General features: G+C 41.4%; 1 protein-coding gene across 10 annotated transcripts in view; it reads right to left on the reverse strand.

The window, feature by feature from the left end:
- The window catches only part of LOC110497603 (DNA (cytosine-5)-methyltransferase 3A), a 68622-nt gene that overhangs the window by 50909 nt on the left and 1417 nt on the right, over positions 1-16296 (reverse strand). For all 10 annotated transcript variants that reach the window (XM_090210881.1, XM_090210878.1, XM_090210880.1 and 7 more), the window contains exons 2-3: positions 15485-15680; positions 8422-8532 (exon numbers count right to left, since the gene is read on the reverse strand). In XM_090210881.1, coding sequence (XP_090067007.1) covers positions 8422-8532; positions 15485-15568 — 195 coding nt within the window. In that variant the 5' untranslated portion in view covers positions 15569-15680. The remainder of the gene's footprint in view (positions 1-8421; positions 8533-15484; positions 15681-16296) is intronic.

The following is a 16296-nucleotide window of genomic DNA, read 5'->3' on the forward strand; positions in this document are numbered from 1 at the left end:
CTCTGTACAAAAAAACTGTCAGACAGCTTGATCCAGGATTCTTACAGGGTTCAAGTTCAATGTCTAATTTAACTGATTAATGCTTAACATATGATATAATGACAATTTACACGACCATAAATGCAAGGACAGAAAAGTAGTGTTTTATGTCACATGATTTCATACAAATCCGTCAAGACGACCCTTCGTGGTAAAGGGTTATAAAATAGGTTTTAAATCAACTCGTGAATCTTAACAAATATAGCTATGATCCCCCATGTAGCTTAATGTAATGACACGAAAAGCATTGGCAGATTATTGTCAATGACTTATCAACAGCTGTTACAAGAAATCGTCACGCTTACCCTAGTTTACAGACAGACCCACATTTGAGAGAGATGGGGGAGGGGTCTTGTCGCCACAGTGTCTCTGCTAGACCACTGCCTAAAAATAGTGTTCAAATTTGTTTCGGAGACAATTACTGGGTCACAGCAGAGGAAAGTAGGGCATGTCTAACGAGATGAGAATGCCTTCTCTGTCTGTCAACACTGACAACATCATTTTGAAGCAGCCATCGTCTCAGAGGGACAGACGGACAGACAAGAGGCTAAGTGTGAGAAACAGACAGAAATACAGACACACACAGGAACTAGTATTTCCTCCTGTTCTTCTTTTTGGGTGCTACTATAGGCCACCAATTGCTAGCAGTCAGTATTTGGATAATATGTGTGCAACGCTTGATAGTGTGTGTGATGTTAACAGAGAGGTCTATTTTCTGGGTGACCTGAACATTGACTGGTTAGCAACTAGTTGTCCTCTCAAGAGGAAGCTTCTATCTGTGACTAATGCCTGTAATATGATCCAGATTATCACTCAAATCAAATCAAATGTTATTTGTCACATGCTTCATAAACAACAGGCGTAGACTAACAGTAAAATGCTTACTGCTGGGCCCTTCCCAAAAATGCTGGGGGAAAAATGGAACAATTATAACACAAGGAATCGTTACACAATGAGTATGCTGTATAAACGAGTTACCCTTACCGAGTCGGTGTGCAGGGGTATGAGGTAATTGAGGTAGATATGTACACACAGCTAGGGCTATAGTGACTAGGCAACAGGATAGATAAGAGTAGCAGCAGAGTATGTGTTGAGTCAAAAGAGTTGTGCAAAAAGAGGTCAATGCAGAGAGTCTGGCTAGCTACAGTATATGGTTAACTATTTATCAGTTTTATGGTTTGGGGTCCTGTTGGTTCCAGACCTGGTGCATCGGTACCGCTAGCTGTGGATAGAAGAGTCTATGACTAGGGTGGCTGGAGTCTTTGACAATTTGATTGTCTTCATCTGACACGGCCTGGTAATTTAGGTAATATGTACATGTAGGTAGAGTTAAAGTAACTATGCATAGATTATAAACAGATAGTAGCAGCAGTGCGAAAGAGGGGTCTGGGTAGCCCTTTGATTAGATGTTCAGGAGTCTTATGGCTTGGGGTTAGAAGCTGTTAAGAAGCCTTTTGGACCTAGATGTGGCGCTCTGGTCCTGCTTGCCATGCAGTAGCAGAGAGAACAGTCTATGACTTGGGTGGCTGGAGTCCATGACAATTTTTAGGGCCTTCCTCTGCCACTGCCTGGTATAGAGGTCATGGATGGCTGGAAGCTTGGCCCCAGTGATGTACTGGGCCGTACACACTGCCCTCTGTAGGGTCTTGCGGTTAGAGGCCGAGCAGTTGCCATACCAGGCAGTGATGAAACCAGTCAGGATGCTCTCGATGGTGCAGCTGTAGAACCTTTTGAGAATCTGAGGACCCATGCCAAATCTTTTCAGTCTCTTGAGGGGGAATAGGCTTTGTCGTGCCCACTTCATGACTGTCTTAGTGTGTTTGGACCATGATAGTTTGTTAGTGATGTGGACACCAAGTAACTTGAAGCTCTCAACCTGTTCCACTAAAGCCCCGTCAATGAGAATGGGGGCGTGCTCAGTCCTCCTTTTCCTATAGTCCACAATCATCTAATTTGTCTTGATCACGTTGAGGGAGAGGTTGTTGTCCTGGCACCACACGGCCAGGTCTCTGACCTCCTCCCTCCTCCCTCATCTTTGTCAGTGATCAGGCCTACCACTGTTGTGTCATCGGCAAACTTGATGATGGTGTTGGAGTCGTGGCTGACCATGCAGTCATGAGTGAACAGGGAGTATATGAGGGGACTGATCACGCACCCCTGAGGGGCCCCTGTGTTGAGGATCAGCGTGTCGGATGCATTGTTCCCTACCCTTACCACCTGGGGGCAGCCCGTCAGGAAGTCCAGGATCCAGTTGCAGAGGGAGGTGTTTAGTCCCAGCTTAGTGATGAGCTTTGAGAGCACTATGGTGTTGAATGCAGAGCTGCAGTCAATGAATAGCATTCTCACATAGGTGTTCCTTTTGTCCAGGTGGGAAATGGCAGTGTTGAGTGCAATAGAGACTGCATCAACTGTGGATCTGTTGAGGCGGTATGCAAATTGGTGTGGGTCTAGGGTTTCTGGGATAATGATGTTGATGTGAGCCATGACCAGCCTTTCAAAGCACTTCATGGCTACAGACGTGAGTGCTACAGGTCGGCAGTCATTTAGGCAGGTTACCTTAGTGTTCTTGAGCACAGGGACTATGGTGGTCTGTTTGAAACATGTAGGTGTTACAAACTCTGTCAGGGACTGGTTGAAAATGTTAGTGAAGACACTTGCCAGTTGGTCAGTACAGGTCCTGGTAATCCGTCTGGCCCTGAGGCCTTGTGAATGTTGACCTGTTGAAAGGTCTTACTCACAATGGCTACAGAGAGCGTGATCACACAGTCGTCCGGAACAGCTGTGCTCTTATGCATGTTTCAGTGTTATTTGCCTCGAACGAGCATTGAAGTAATTTAGCTCGTCTGGTAGGCTCGTCTCACTGGGCAACTCGTGGCTGTGCTTCCCTTTGTAGTCTGCAATAGTTTGCAAGCCCTGCCACATCTGAAGCGCATCGGAGCCGGTATAGTATGATTCAATCTTAGGCCTGTATCGACGCTTTGCCTGTTTGATGGTTCGTCGGAGGGTATAGCGGGATTTTTTATAAGCTTCCGGGTTAGAGTCCCGCTCCTTGAAAGCGGCAGCTCTACCCTTTAGCTCAGTATGGATGTTGCCTGTAATCCCTTGCTTCTGGTTGGGGTATGTACGTATAGTCACTGTGGGGACGAAGTCATCAATGCACTGTCTGTGCTAAGCAAAACAGTCCTGTAGCTTAGCATCTGCTTCATTTGACCACTTTCTTATTGACCGAGTCACTGCTTTAGTTTTTGCTTGTAAGCAGGAATCAGAAGGATAAAATTATGGTCAGATTTGCGAAATGGAAGGCGACGGAGCTTTGTAAGCGTCTCTGTGTGTGGAGTATAGGTGGACTAGAGTTTGTTTCCCTCTGTTGGCACATTTAACATGCTGGTAGAGATTAGCTAAAACGGATTTGAGTTTCCCGGCATTAAAGGAGCGTTTTCCTTATGGCCGTATACAGCTTATTGAATGCGGTCTTAGTGCCAGCATCGGTCTGTGGTGGTATATAGACAGCTATGAAAAATATAGATGTAAACTCTCTTGGTAAATAGTGTGGTCTACTGCTGATTATGAGATACTCTACCTCAGGCAAGCAAAACCTCAATTAGTATTTGGTAACATTGCCTTTAAATTGTTTAACGTGGGTCAAACATTTTGAGTAGCCTTCCACAAGCTTCCCACAATAAGTTGGGTGAATTTTGGCCCATTCCTCCTGACAGAGCTCTTGTAAATGAGTCAGGTTTGTAGGCCTCCTTGCTCGCACAGGCTTTTTCAGTTCTGCCCACAAATTTTCTATAGGATTGAGGTCAGGGCTTTGTGATGGCCACTCCAATACCATGACTTTGTCTCCTTAAGCCATTTTGCCACAACTTTGGAAGTATGCTTGGGGTCATTGTTCATTTGGAAGACCCATTTGCGACTAAGCTTTAACTTCCTGACTGATGTCTTCAGATGTTGCTTCCATATATCCACATCATTTTCTTGCCTCATGATACCATCTGTTTTGTGAAGTGCACCAGTCCCTCCTGCAGCAAAGCACCCCCACAACATGATGCTGCCACCCCCGTGCTTCACGGTTGGGATGGTGTTCTTCAGCTTGCAACCTCCCCCTTTATCCTCCAAACATAACGATGGTCATTATGGCCAAACAGTTCTATTTTGTTTCATCAGACCAGAGGACATTTCTCCAAAAAATACGATCTTTGTCCCCATGTGCAGTTGCAAACTGAAGTCTGGCTTTTTTTATGGTGGTTTTGGAGCAGGTGCTTCTTTCTTGCTGAGCGGCCTTTCAGGTTATGTCGATATAGAACTTACTGTGCATATCGATTGATTGGCTAATATGCCCGATGGTAAAGGTAGATTACCCTCTCGGCGACGGATCCTGACAAGCGCCCAGACCATCGTCCAGGATATCTCGGTCTTTTCCTCCAGCGAATGACGGGGATGAGGGCCTTGTCGTGTGTCAGAAGTAAATCCTTCCCCTCCGACTCGTTGAAGATGAAGAATTCCTCCAGTACGGGGTGAGTAATCGCTGCCCTGATATCAATAAGCTATTTTCGGTCATAAGCCATGGCAGAAACATTATGTACAAAATCAGTTACAAATAACGCAAAAAAAAAACACTATAGCACAATTGGTTACAGAATCGTAAAACGTCAGCCATCTCCTTCGGCGCCATTATTCCAGTGATGTACTAGGCCATACACACTACCCTCTGAAGCGCCTTGCGATCGGATGCCAAGCAGTTGCCGTACCATGCGGTGATGCAGCCAGTCAAGATGCTCTCAATGGTGCAGCTGTATAACTTTTTGAGGATCTGAGGGCCCATGCCAAATCTTTTTAGTCCCCTCAAATCATATCCAATATTATTGGTCACATATACACATACGCATATTTAGCAGATGTTATTTCGGGTGTAGCGAAATATTTGTGTTCCTAGCTCCAACAGTGAAGTAGTATCTAGCAACAATACACAATAAAAGAATGGAATTGAGAAATATATAAATATTAGGACGAGCAATGTCGAAGTGGCATTGACTAAAATACAGTAGAATAGAATTTAGTATTTTTCATATGAAATGAGTAAAGCAGTATGTAAACATTATTACAGTGGCCAGTAATTATATGTATATGTGTATAGGGCAGCAGCCTCTAAAGTGTAGGGTTGAGTAACCGGGTGGTAGCCGGCTGGTGATGGCTATTTAACAGTTTGTTCCTTGAGAAAGAAGCTCTTTTTCAGTCTCTCAGTCCCAGCTTTGATGCACCTGTACTGACCCCGCCTTCTGGATGAGGGGTGAACAGGCCATGGCTTTTTGCATAGGCTGCCTCTCAATACACCGCATCCGCCAATATCGACCTTCCGCATCTGCGTTGAAAGTTGGCAGAGCCACAGCAGTGTTTGTCAGACCATGAGACATCCCGAAAATCGGCCTTCTCACGATAACGTCTGTAGCATACGAACATGTATGTGTAGTTGTTTTGCTCTAGGACGGCCACAAGCGTCACAAGACTCGCCTGAACGTAGCCCGGTACCATTTTTAAAAATGAATGGAAGTACTGTATATACAGTATGGAAGACATTTAGTGCCTAATAAAAATAGATTAAATATGTCCAAAAAAATGGTTCTATAGTTTCCTGATCTGTTTTTCCAAGTATGAATCTGTTATTCAATGCTTTTCTATGGGCTAATAGCAATAAGGCCAGTTGTGCACCGGGGCCTCCCACTCCTCTTTCTATTCTGGTTAGAGCCAGTTTGTGCTGTTCTGTGAAGGGTGTATTACACAGCGTTGTACGAGATCTTCAGTTTTTTGGCAATTTCTCGCATGGAATAGCCTTCATTTCTCAGAACAGGAATAGAATGACGAGTTTCTGAAGAACGTTCTTTGTTTCTGGCCATTTTGATCCTATAATAGAACCCACAAATGCTGATGCTCCAGATATTCAACTAGTCTAAAGAAGGCCAGTTGTAATGCTTCTTTAATCAGTACAACCGTTTTCAGCTGTGCTAACATAATTGCAAAAGGGTTTTCTAATGATCAATTACCCTTTTAAAATGATAAACTTAGATTAGCTAACACAACGTGCCATTGGAACACAGGAGTGATGGTTGCTGATAATGGGCCTCTGTACGCCTATGTAGATATGCCATTAAAAATCAGCCGATTCCAGCAACAAAAGTCATTTACAACATTAACAAGGTCTACACTGTTTTTCTGATCAATTTGATGTTATTTTCTTTCAAAAACAAGGACATGTCTATGTGACCCCAAAGTTTTGAACGGTTGTGTATATACAAAAGTATGTGGACACCCCTTCAAATTAGTGGATTCGGCTATTTCAGCCACACCCATTGCTGACAGGTGTATAAAATTGAGAACACAGCCAGGCAATCCCCATAGACAAACATTGGCAGTAGAATGGCCTTACTGAAGAGCTCAGTAACTTTCAACGTGGCACCGTCATAGGATGCCACCTTTCCAGCAAGTCAGTTCGTCTAATTTCTGCCTTGCTAGAGCTAAGTGGAAACATCTAGGAGCAACAACGGCTAAGCCGTGAAGTGACTGGCCCCACAAGCTACACACACATTACTTTATAGTTATATTTGTATGTCGTTGTATTTTACATTTGTGTGACTCTTCTTGTCCATTAGTGTTTTGTTACTTGTCATGTTTTATGTTTTTGTGTGAACCCCAGTAAGAATAGCTGCTGCTTCGGAAAAAGCTCACGGGGATCTGAATAAACCATTAAAGAATACAATGACACATGAGATCTGAGACTTTAGATTGTAAAACATTCAAATGGAAGATGTTGTGAAAAATGTTTTTATTATATCAGACTAATGACTGCTTATTAATGACTAATGACTGCTTCCTTAGTCTCCTTCGAGCAACCAATCTTAATTATACTGTGATGCAGAGTAGAACAAAAAAACATGTCCGCTGCTATTTGTCAAGCTATTTTCCGAAAGGTGTTCTGAAATCAAATCCCACTGATTTCTCACTGACATTTGAAAAAGAGATAGCATTTAACAACAACAAGGAAGAGAGAGCGAGTGAGAGAGAGAGTGAGAGACAGTGTGTGTGAGAAATGTAACATTACACTTTCTGTCAGCACAGGGGTGTTACGAAACACAACCCAGTGATCTAAAACTGGCCCCCCTGCCAAAGGTCACAGAGGTCATAGACAAGACAGACATGGAATATCAGGAAACTCAGCCCAATCATGGTGTTAACTATCATAACACCAAGAACAACAAAATTATGCTGAAATCAATCTTGGCCACATATACTTAATTTTTTATTTTATTTTTAACCTTTATTTAACTTATTTACAATGGCGGCCTTCCCCGGGCCAAACCCTAACCCAGACGACGCTGGGCCAATTGTGCGCCGCCCCATGGGACTCCCAATCACGGCCGGTTGTGATCGAACCAGGGTCCATTTATGATGAACTTCACCAGCGCCGTGGAGCTGAGACCAGGCTTTGTAGAATCTATCTCCGACAATGTTTGCTCATTGCTGTTGCTCTGAGATGGCAACTCAGCGCAAATGCGCGTGTGCCCATTGAATCTCAATAAGGAAACAGTCGGTGATTGTGTTTGATATATGTTTATAGAAAAAAGTATGGATTTCAGCAAACAAAGATAGGCACGCAACGACAGAGGACGAACATAGGTACTAGGTGGGCGTTTCATATATATATATATATATATATATATATATATATATATATATATATATATATATTTTTTTTTTTTTTAAGTATTGACCTTGGACAAATCGATGTAGTCAAAGCTAGATTCCACAAAGCCTGGTCTCATCAGAAACTTCCTTCACCATGGAGTGGAGTTTAGTCCGCCACACCGACCCCTGCCCACCCCCCACCCTGCCGCCGAGCTGCACAGGGTGCGCAGCGAACAAGTGTCCAACTTTAAACAAAGTTACAGAAAAACATGTTTTTCGACTATCCAGATATCTGAAATAACGTAATGATATTATTCGAATTGTGAAATCATTTCAAATGCCTATTCTCTGGCACAGTGATTTCCCCTTTGACTGCTATCCAAGCATCTCACAGCTGTGAAAACATTTGAGGCACAATGTCACTTTGCGTGACGGAGTTTCGTAAGAGATCCCTTTGCAATGACTGTAAACACATAGTGTATGCTATAGGACCGATGGCATATGGCAAATGAACTTGAAACTTGAACTGTTGTTTACAAACATATCTGGGATCATTTTAAATAACCAAATTGTAAATTTAGCTCGTTTTACAATAAACCTACGACATGTGTAGTCTTCAGGTCCGCACGATGTTTCTCCATTGATGGTTATGAAAGAAATGGAAAAGCCCAATAAAGATATTATTACAGATGATCTACTCACAGGTATCGGCTTGCGTTTCCTCCCAGCAGGCCTGACCACTTTACAGCTGGTGTTGCTTTTAGCTGGCTTCTCCTCTGGTGCCGGCTCCTTGTCCAGTATCGTGCTCTCGCTCTGTCAAACGACAACACACAACACAATATTATCAATCTCGCTCTGTCAAAAGGAAACACACAACACAACGTTTTCATCCTCGTATGAAGAATCAGGTTGAATCACAGTAGAATCAGGGAGCGTCACAGTAGAATCAGAGGAAATCTAAGCAAAATCAGGTAGAATCAAAGTAGGGTCAAATAAAAGGACAGTAGAGTCAGGAAGAATTACAGAATCAAATGGAATTACAGTAGAATCAGATAGAATCACAGAAGAGTCAGGTATAATCAGATTCAATTACAGTAGAATCACATAGAATCCCAGTAATATCAGGTAGAATCACAATAGAATCACAGTAGAATCAGGTAGAATCACAATAGAATCACAGTAGAATCAGGTAGAATCACAATAGAAATACAGTAGAATTGGGAAGAATCACAATAGAATCACAGTAGAATCACAATAGAATCACAGTAGAATCAGATAGAATCACAGAAGAGTCAGGTATAATCAGACACAATTACAGTAGAATCACATACATGTGACATCATTCAACTAGCTATATAACTACTATCAACTAGGTTATTGAATGTGTCTACTTTGACCCTAAAAATGTACCCTGAATTGACTGATTAGCTCTTATGTAAACAGTATATATTCCAACTCTTAACAAATGCACATTAACAGATTAGAATCACAAGTACCCAGTTAAAACGAAATGCATAGTAAACATCACCCATAGGATTGAGAGGCAATGTGTAATGTGATTCTAATTATAGTGCAACTGTATACTGTACAGGGTTGGGGTCAATTCCATTTCAATTCAGGAAGTACACTGAAGTTCTCATTCCAATTCCAATTCACTTAATTGTTTTGTAATGACAAAAATGTGGAATTGGAATGTAGTTTACTGTCTGAATTGACTGGAATTTAAATGGAATTGACCTCAACCCTGTCCAGTATGCAGTATACATTACAACTCTTGAACAGTTTAGGGACTCTCTCTCTCAATAGGTCTCTATCCTGTGCTTCTTTAGGATGAAGAGAGACAATGGGACAGATGGGATTTGAATGACATGTCCCTTTGAGTCTGGGTGAAGTGAGAGCTATAGCTTTAGCTACTACCACAGAGCCTGACCTCACTGAGATACATTCCCTAATGACACTGTTACAAAGACACTGTGGGAGTGGGAGTGTGTGTGTGTGTGTGTGTGTGTGTGTGTGTGTGTGTGTGTGTGTGTGTGTGTGTGTTTGGACTAGGGCTGTTGCAGTGACCGTATTACCGCCACACTGGTGGTCACGAGTAATGAAGGCAGTCAAATTCCACGCTCTGATGCTGCTGATGGTTGTTAGTAGCCTACCAAATGTGGTAAATGTCTGGTACTCAGCACTATATTGTCCCTCTAATCACTCTGACATCAATGCAAATATATTCGAAAATCGAATCAATGATCTCACGTTTCTCAACATTTTTATAGGCTTATTTGGGAGAAAACAGAGTGATGGCCGCTAATAGAAAGAGGAGGATCCCATCAGCTTTCTATAGACTAGGCCTACTATAGTTATTTCTCAATTTTCCTAATATTAAGCACATTGCTTATATTTACAACAGGAGTATAGCCTACATGGCTGGCATGAAAATTAACCACGGGAAAACTGTCCTCCATTCACAATTCAAGTGGATAGATGATGTGTATTTTTTCCCACTGTCCCTGTTTCGAGACAGGTGCATGATAATGGTACATTCTAAATCAAAATAAATGTCACACATACAGTTGAAGTCGGAAGTTTACATACTCCTTAGCCAAATACATTTAAACTCAGTTTTTCACATTTCCTGACATTTAATCCTAGTAAAAAATCCCTGTCTTAGTTCAGTATGGATCACCACTTTATTTTAAGAACATAAAATGTCAGAATAATAGTAGAGAGAATTATTTATTTCAGCTTGAATTTCTTTCATCACATTCCCAGTGCGTCAGAAGTTTACATACACTCAATTAGTATTTGGTAGCAGTGCCTTTTAATTGTTTAACTTGGGTCAAACATTTTGGATAGCCTTCCACAAGCTTCCCACAATAAGTTGGGTGAATTTTGGCCCATTCCTCCGGACAGAGCTCTTGTAACTGAGTCAGGTTTGTAGGCCTCCTTTTTTCAGTTCTGCCCACATATTTTCTATAGGATTAAGGTCAGGGCTTTGTGATGGCCAGTGGCTTCTTCCTTGCTGAGCAGCCTTTCAGGTTATGTCGATATAGGACTTGTTTTTACTGTGAATATAGATACTTTGTAGCTGTTTCCTCCAGCATCTTCACAAGGTCCTTTGCTGTTGTTCTGGGATTGATTTGCACTTTTCGCATCAAAGTATGTTCATCAGAACGCGTCTCCTTCCTGAGCGGTATGATGGCTACGTGGTCCCATGGTGTTTATACTTGCGTACTATTGTATGTACAGATGAACGTGGTACCTTCAGGTGTTTGGAAATTGCTCCCAAGGATGAACCAGACTTGTAGAGGTCTACAATTGCTTTTCTGAGGTCTTGGCTGACTTCTTTTGATTTTCCCATGATGTCAAGCAAAGAGGCACTGAGTTTGAAGGTAGGCCTTGAAATACATCCACAGGTACACCTCCAATTGACTCAAATTATGTCAATTAGCCTATCAGAAGCTTCTAAAGCCATGACATCATTTTCTGGAATTTTCCAAGCTGTTTAAAGGCACAGTCAATTTAGAATATGTAAACTTCTGACCCACTGGAATTGTGATAAAGTGAGTTATAAGTGAAATAATATGTCTGTAAACAATTGTTGGAAAAATTACTTGTGTCATGCACAAAGTAGATGTCCTAACCGACAAGACTTTATATTGGTTATATATTGGACTGTATATTGGTTAGTATATGTAAAGATAATATTCAATCAAGAATAGTCTGATGGGTTACAATATTAGCCTAATAATAGCCTAAAATTAAGCACAATAATCCGCTTCACAGGGGGTGTAGAGCCTATAAGTAGTGTGTGAATTCCAAGATTGGGTAAGATAATTTTCACCATAAAAATGCACCTTTTTAATAAAAGCATTACATGCATAATCGCATTTGTGGTCACTTTATAGAATGGTGTTTTACTTCTAATGGAACATTTGTGCTTATAGCCTACTACCGTGTGCATTGCTGAGCTTATAATGTGGAGACATAGCCTAATAGTTAATCAACATTTTGAGGTAAACGTTCTAATCTGTTGCGTTAGCCACATTGCATAAAAATTGATTTTTTTGATGCTAGTGGTTGTATTAATTTGGGATCTATCGCATCCCACAACTGTCCCAGACTGTGTGGAATATTTATTTCTGGCACAGAATATAAGAGGTTAGACTTTTCTACTACGGGGATAGTAGATATAGGCTCATGCTTTTGCTGTTCGCTAGGCCTACTCATCTTGTTGGCTGACGAAAAGTAAATGTGGACAGTTCATCCAATATCTTCAATATGCACCTCGAAATTGGATAAGGACGCAAGCAGTTGCGTCCCTGATGTGTCTGTCTTCACTTGTAGCCTGTGAGAAAGACCTGATCACGTGACGGAGAGCCGTGTGAGTGAGAGACGGTTTGGATTGCGCAGCACACTCAGGGAGAAGAGCACTACGCAGCACTCCAGGCCCTAAAGGCATGGATTTATTTAGGGTTTCTTTACGGCCACAAAGGGGATGCGGCCGTGGAATTCAAGGCATTATCAAGTGTTTGTCAAATTGTGAATGAGTGACTGATGTAGTGTGTACAGCCTGCGCAAAAATAACAAAGCAGAGCTCATGCCTTTCAAGCAACTTTTTTCAAATCATCATTAGTCTCTCATCATGCAGCATAACAAAGTATTAAAAATCAAAACATATAGCCCAAGCTTTATAGAACAATTAAAGTTACATTAGTAACTATAAATTAAGCATATAGGAATACCTATTTCTTTGTTAACCGCTCAACACAGAATAGCCGCATGTGGGCACTCCCTCAAATCGTTGGGAGAAAATATTTCTATTTTATTCAGCTTTGTTCAGTTGTATTCTTCATACTATAAAATAATGTAAAATAATGCCACAGAATTATGAGCAAATATTATCTGCTAAATGAACTAGTGTAGCCCACAGCCATTTGACATAGCCACATCAGGACCCTAACATAAGGACAACTCAGAGTATCAGAATATGCTATTATTTTCTTCTGAAATAGACTACATTTTCTTCATATCATGTTTCTTTAGACCTGTCTAAAATAAAGAATGGATTTATTGTGAAGGTGTAGGTTATATTACATGGATTTATTAAGACCTTTTTAAATGGCTTGTATTCTATGTGTGGAAGCCAGGAGATGCTAAATGTGTTTGCGTTAATTAACGGTCAATTACCGTGAGACCAACAGTTATTTTCTTGACAATCACCGTCTGACTAAATTTTATGACCGTCACAGCCCTGGTGTGGACCCCCTCCTGCACATTTCCTTTGATGAATAAAACTGTGTCTTCCCCCTAAGAAAAGGCCCTATATCCACCCTGACCCAGCACCCCTGGGGTTGCTCTGGGCTTGTATAAAGCATCTCAGAGTGCTGATCAGTTGATATGGACCGCGGGACCTGATCCTAGATCAGCACTCCTACTCTGACTGAGACTCTTTTTGTAAATGCAGACCCAGGGCCTCCATATTAACTCACTGAGTGTCTTAGTGGGTGTGTTGTTTGGGGAAAGAAGGGAGACAAGCTTGAACAATTCATTGAAGTAGACCAAATCCTGCTTAGCAACCAGCTATCGGCATCACGAGGTGGGAGCTACTGGGAGCAGGTGATGAAAAACAGCCGTGGCTTTTTAAAGGGGATGGACCACAGTCAACAACAAAAAGGCAGCCACATTATCTAGTCACATTATTTGTAGTAAATCCAGTATCTAGTACATGGAAATCGACTGACCTGAAAACCTTGTTTTGTTTAATATGACTTGGGCGAGACCTGGATTCATATGCAATATTTCAAATCATTCACATAATCCTCTAATTTGACATTAGATTCATAAAATTGTGATTTTGCATTTTCATTGTTGTTTATTTCTCCAGCAGTGATTCCCCTCCTCCTCCTATCTTGGCCTGCGTCCCAAATGCATCTTATTCCCTACACAGTTCCCTTATGGACCCTGGTCAAAAGTAGTACACTATAGAGGGAATAGGGGTGCCATTTGGGACACAGCCCTAGTGCCTGGTTAAGCCTGCCTCCACCAAAGGAGTATTGGCACTGCATGCACTCCTACTGCCATTCTATAAGGGATTAGCTGTCACCAACCCCCTTGTCACAAAATGGCAAAAATCACCAAGCGTGGAAAGAAGGTAATCGCAAGGGCGTAATTCTAGAATAGGGAATGTCTGTATGCAGCCCTAAATGATGCCTCGCTGTCTGATTCCATGGGCATGTAGTCTCGTGTTGTGCTGACAAAATCCTGAAAATGTTCAATGAAACACAACACACCATTACAACACATGACTAAAATATGTACAAATGGCAATTCAAAAAGCACTACAGAGCATAAAATACAATGACTATTTGTTATTGCCTTGTTTTGAACCCTATAACATACTCTGGCACTATTCGATATCTCTGGCACTATTTTCAGTCGGAAGTCAGTTTATTTAAGGCAATGGCTGTTGCTTAGCAACAAGAATACATTGGGCAGGCAGTGTGATGGGAGGAGAGTGTCGTAGAGGAGAGAGGAAGAGAGGAAATGCCCCAGTATAACACAGCAGTTGGCTGGCAGGCTCATCATACAACAGCCAACGCCCCACGTCACACTAGCATCTTTCTAACAGGCACAATCAGCACATAATACAGAAAGCTACCATGGGGGGTGGTTAAGGATGCTTTAACTACTGTGTACAGTAGGCCTATGCGATCATGTTACAGACGTTTCATATTTTCATCACTAGGGGTCCTATAGTGTCTCCTTATTGATTTTATAGAACTTGGTTAACCACATATAATAGATGACATATAGACAGTGGTGACTGGAAACTAATAGGCTATTATCTACGGCTCAATTCTCTGCGCTCCAACTGATATTGGTGATATTGCTAATTGGTTATATTGACTAATAAGCGTCCAGCATTTAGGAGTGTCTCTTCATTGATTTCCCTAGAAGCTGGTTAACTGTAGGTAGAGGACATAGCAACATACATTAGACAGATGACCGATAGACACTGGTCACCAATATCTATGGGTTTGGTCTGAGCTAAAGTGGTGATTGGTGATATTACGGGAATATTTATCAATAAAGCATGACCTACACTGATGGGATTGAGTCCAGTTATATAAACCACAAAAATGGGGGGGGGGGGTCGGGGGGGGGGGCAATCGATCAAATGTATTTATAAAGCCCCTTCACATCCTCAGTTGTCACTGTTGTTAATGTGGGTAATGGGTGGTTAATCATGGTTAACCCAGAACTAAAATCTTGAGTAATTTGGTCAGATTCCACTTATGTTACGTATTCTGTTGACGGGAGATCATGGGTGGCTGACTCACAGTGATCCAGCGTGACATTTTATGATGTGTATAGTACAACTGTACAGCGTATCGATTCATTGAAATATATGAAGCCTTACCTACAATGGCAAAATCTGCTGGGTGTATTTTGTGGTAGGTCTATTCTCGATATGGAAATGAAGTGGAAATAATATGGAAATTACATGTATTCCATCTGGGACCATGTTGGAAGCAAGAGAATTGCTTTAATGTGTAATCCTCTGGGTTGTAATTCCATTTATTTCCCCCAATAAATGAATAAAATCAATTACACAGTGGTTCAGGTTAATGATGCAACAAAAAAAAGTCCATGATAAGACATCTGATCTCTGATGACATGTTATAATACATTTGTAATTACACACTGTTATAACGTATAGTGCTTTAACGACAGTCGGATTTGCATTACACGGGTGTTTGTTCCTTACCATTCTGTTCCCAGGTGCATCACAGGTGTAGTCAGAGTTTTTGAACGCAGCGGTGTTGGCGGTGGCAACAGTGTTGGACGGCATCGCTAAGAGTGCAAATCGTGTGGATGATATTCTTAACGGAAATCAGAAGAAGCTTCAAAATTGGATGAATAAAATAAATGGAAAAAAAAAAATAGTGATCGATGATCCTCCCCTGCAATATGAAGAACAACAAATTGAATCATTCATGCTGAAAAACTGGCAATACATAAAATAAGGACAAAAACATAAGGAATGTATTATTATAATATTGTAACTTTATTATTCTTCTTTAGTTTTTGTATTAAGTTGAACATTATTCTAGCCTACGCAATGGATTCAATCAATAACAGTCTCCCTACTAACTGCAGTGATCTGATTAGGCAACAGTAGGGCCTATTAGGGACAAATGATCCATGTCTTTACATTTAGTCTAGGATGCTGAGAAGTGTCCGTTCACTCTAGTTTCTCTTACACACACAATATAACATGTGTGTAGGGCCTATGGTCTTATCGGAAACAAGTGATATGCAGTATATGCAATATGCATATTACAGTCTATATGCATATTAGATTTTCATTATGGCCCGTCTTTTCAAACTAGACTTAGTGCTTTGCACAGACTGCAGGCAAGGCCTAGACTAGCCCACTATAGCCTACAACCTCTTTACCTAATTGAGATCAAAAGCCTAAAATGTGCACTTTAGAGCCTATATTTACAGTACTAATGTTGATTGTAAAAGTAACACTTTTCAGTCATTTCTCCAGAAGGCTTGTGATATAGGCCTAGT

The sequence above is a fragment of the Oncorhynchus mykiss genome, chromosome 19, assembly GCF_057628025.1.
Source record: "Oncorhynchus mykiss isolate SJ-2025 chromosome 19, ASM5762802v1, whole genome shotgun sequence".
NCBI classification, from domain to species: domain Eukaryota; kingdom Metazoa; phylum Chordata; class Actinopteri; order Salmoniformes; family Salmonidae; genus Oncorhynchus; species Oncorhynchus mykiss.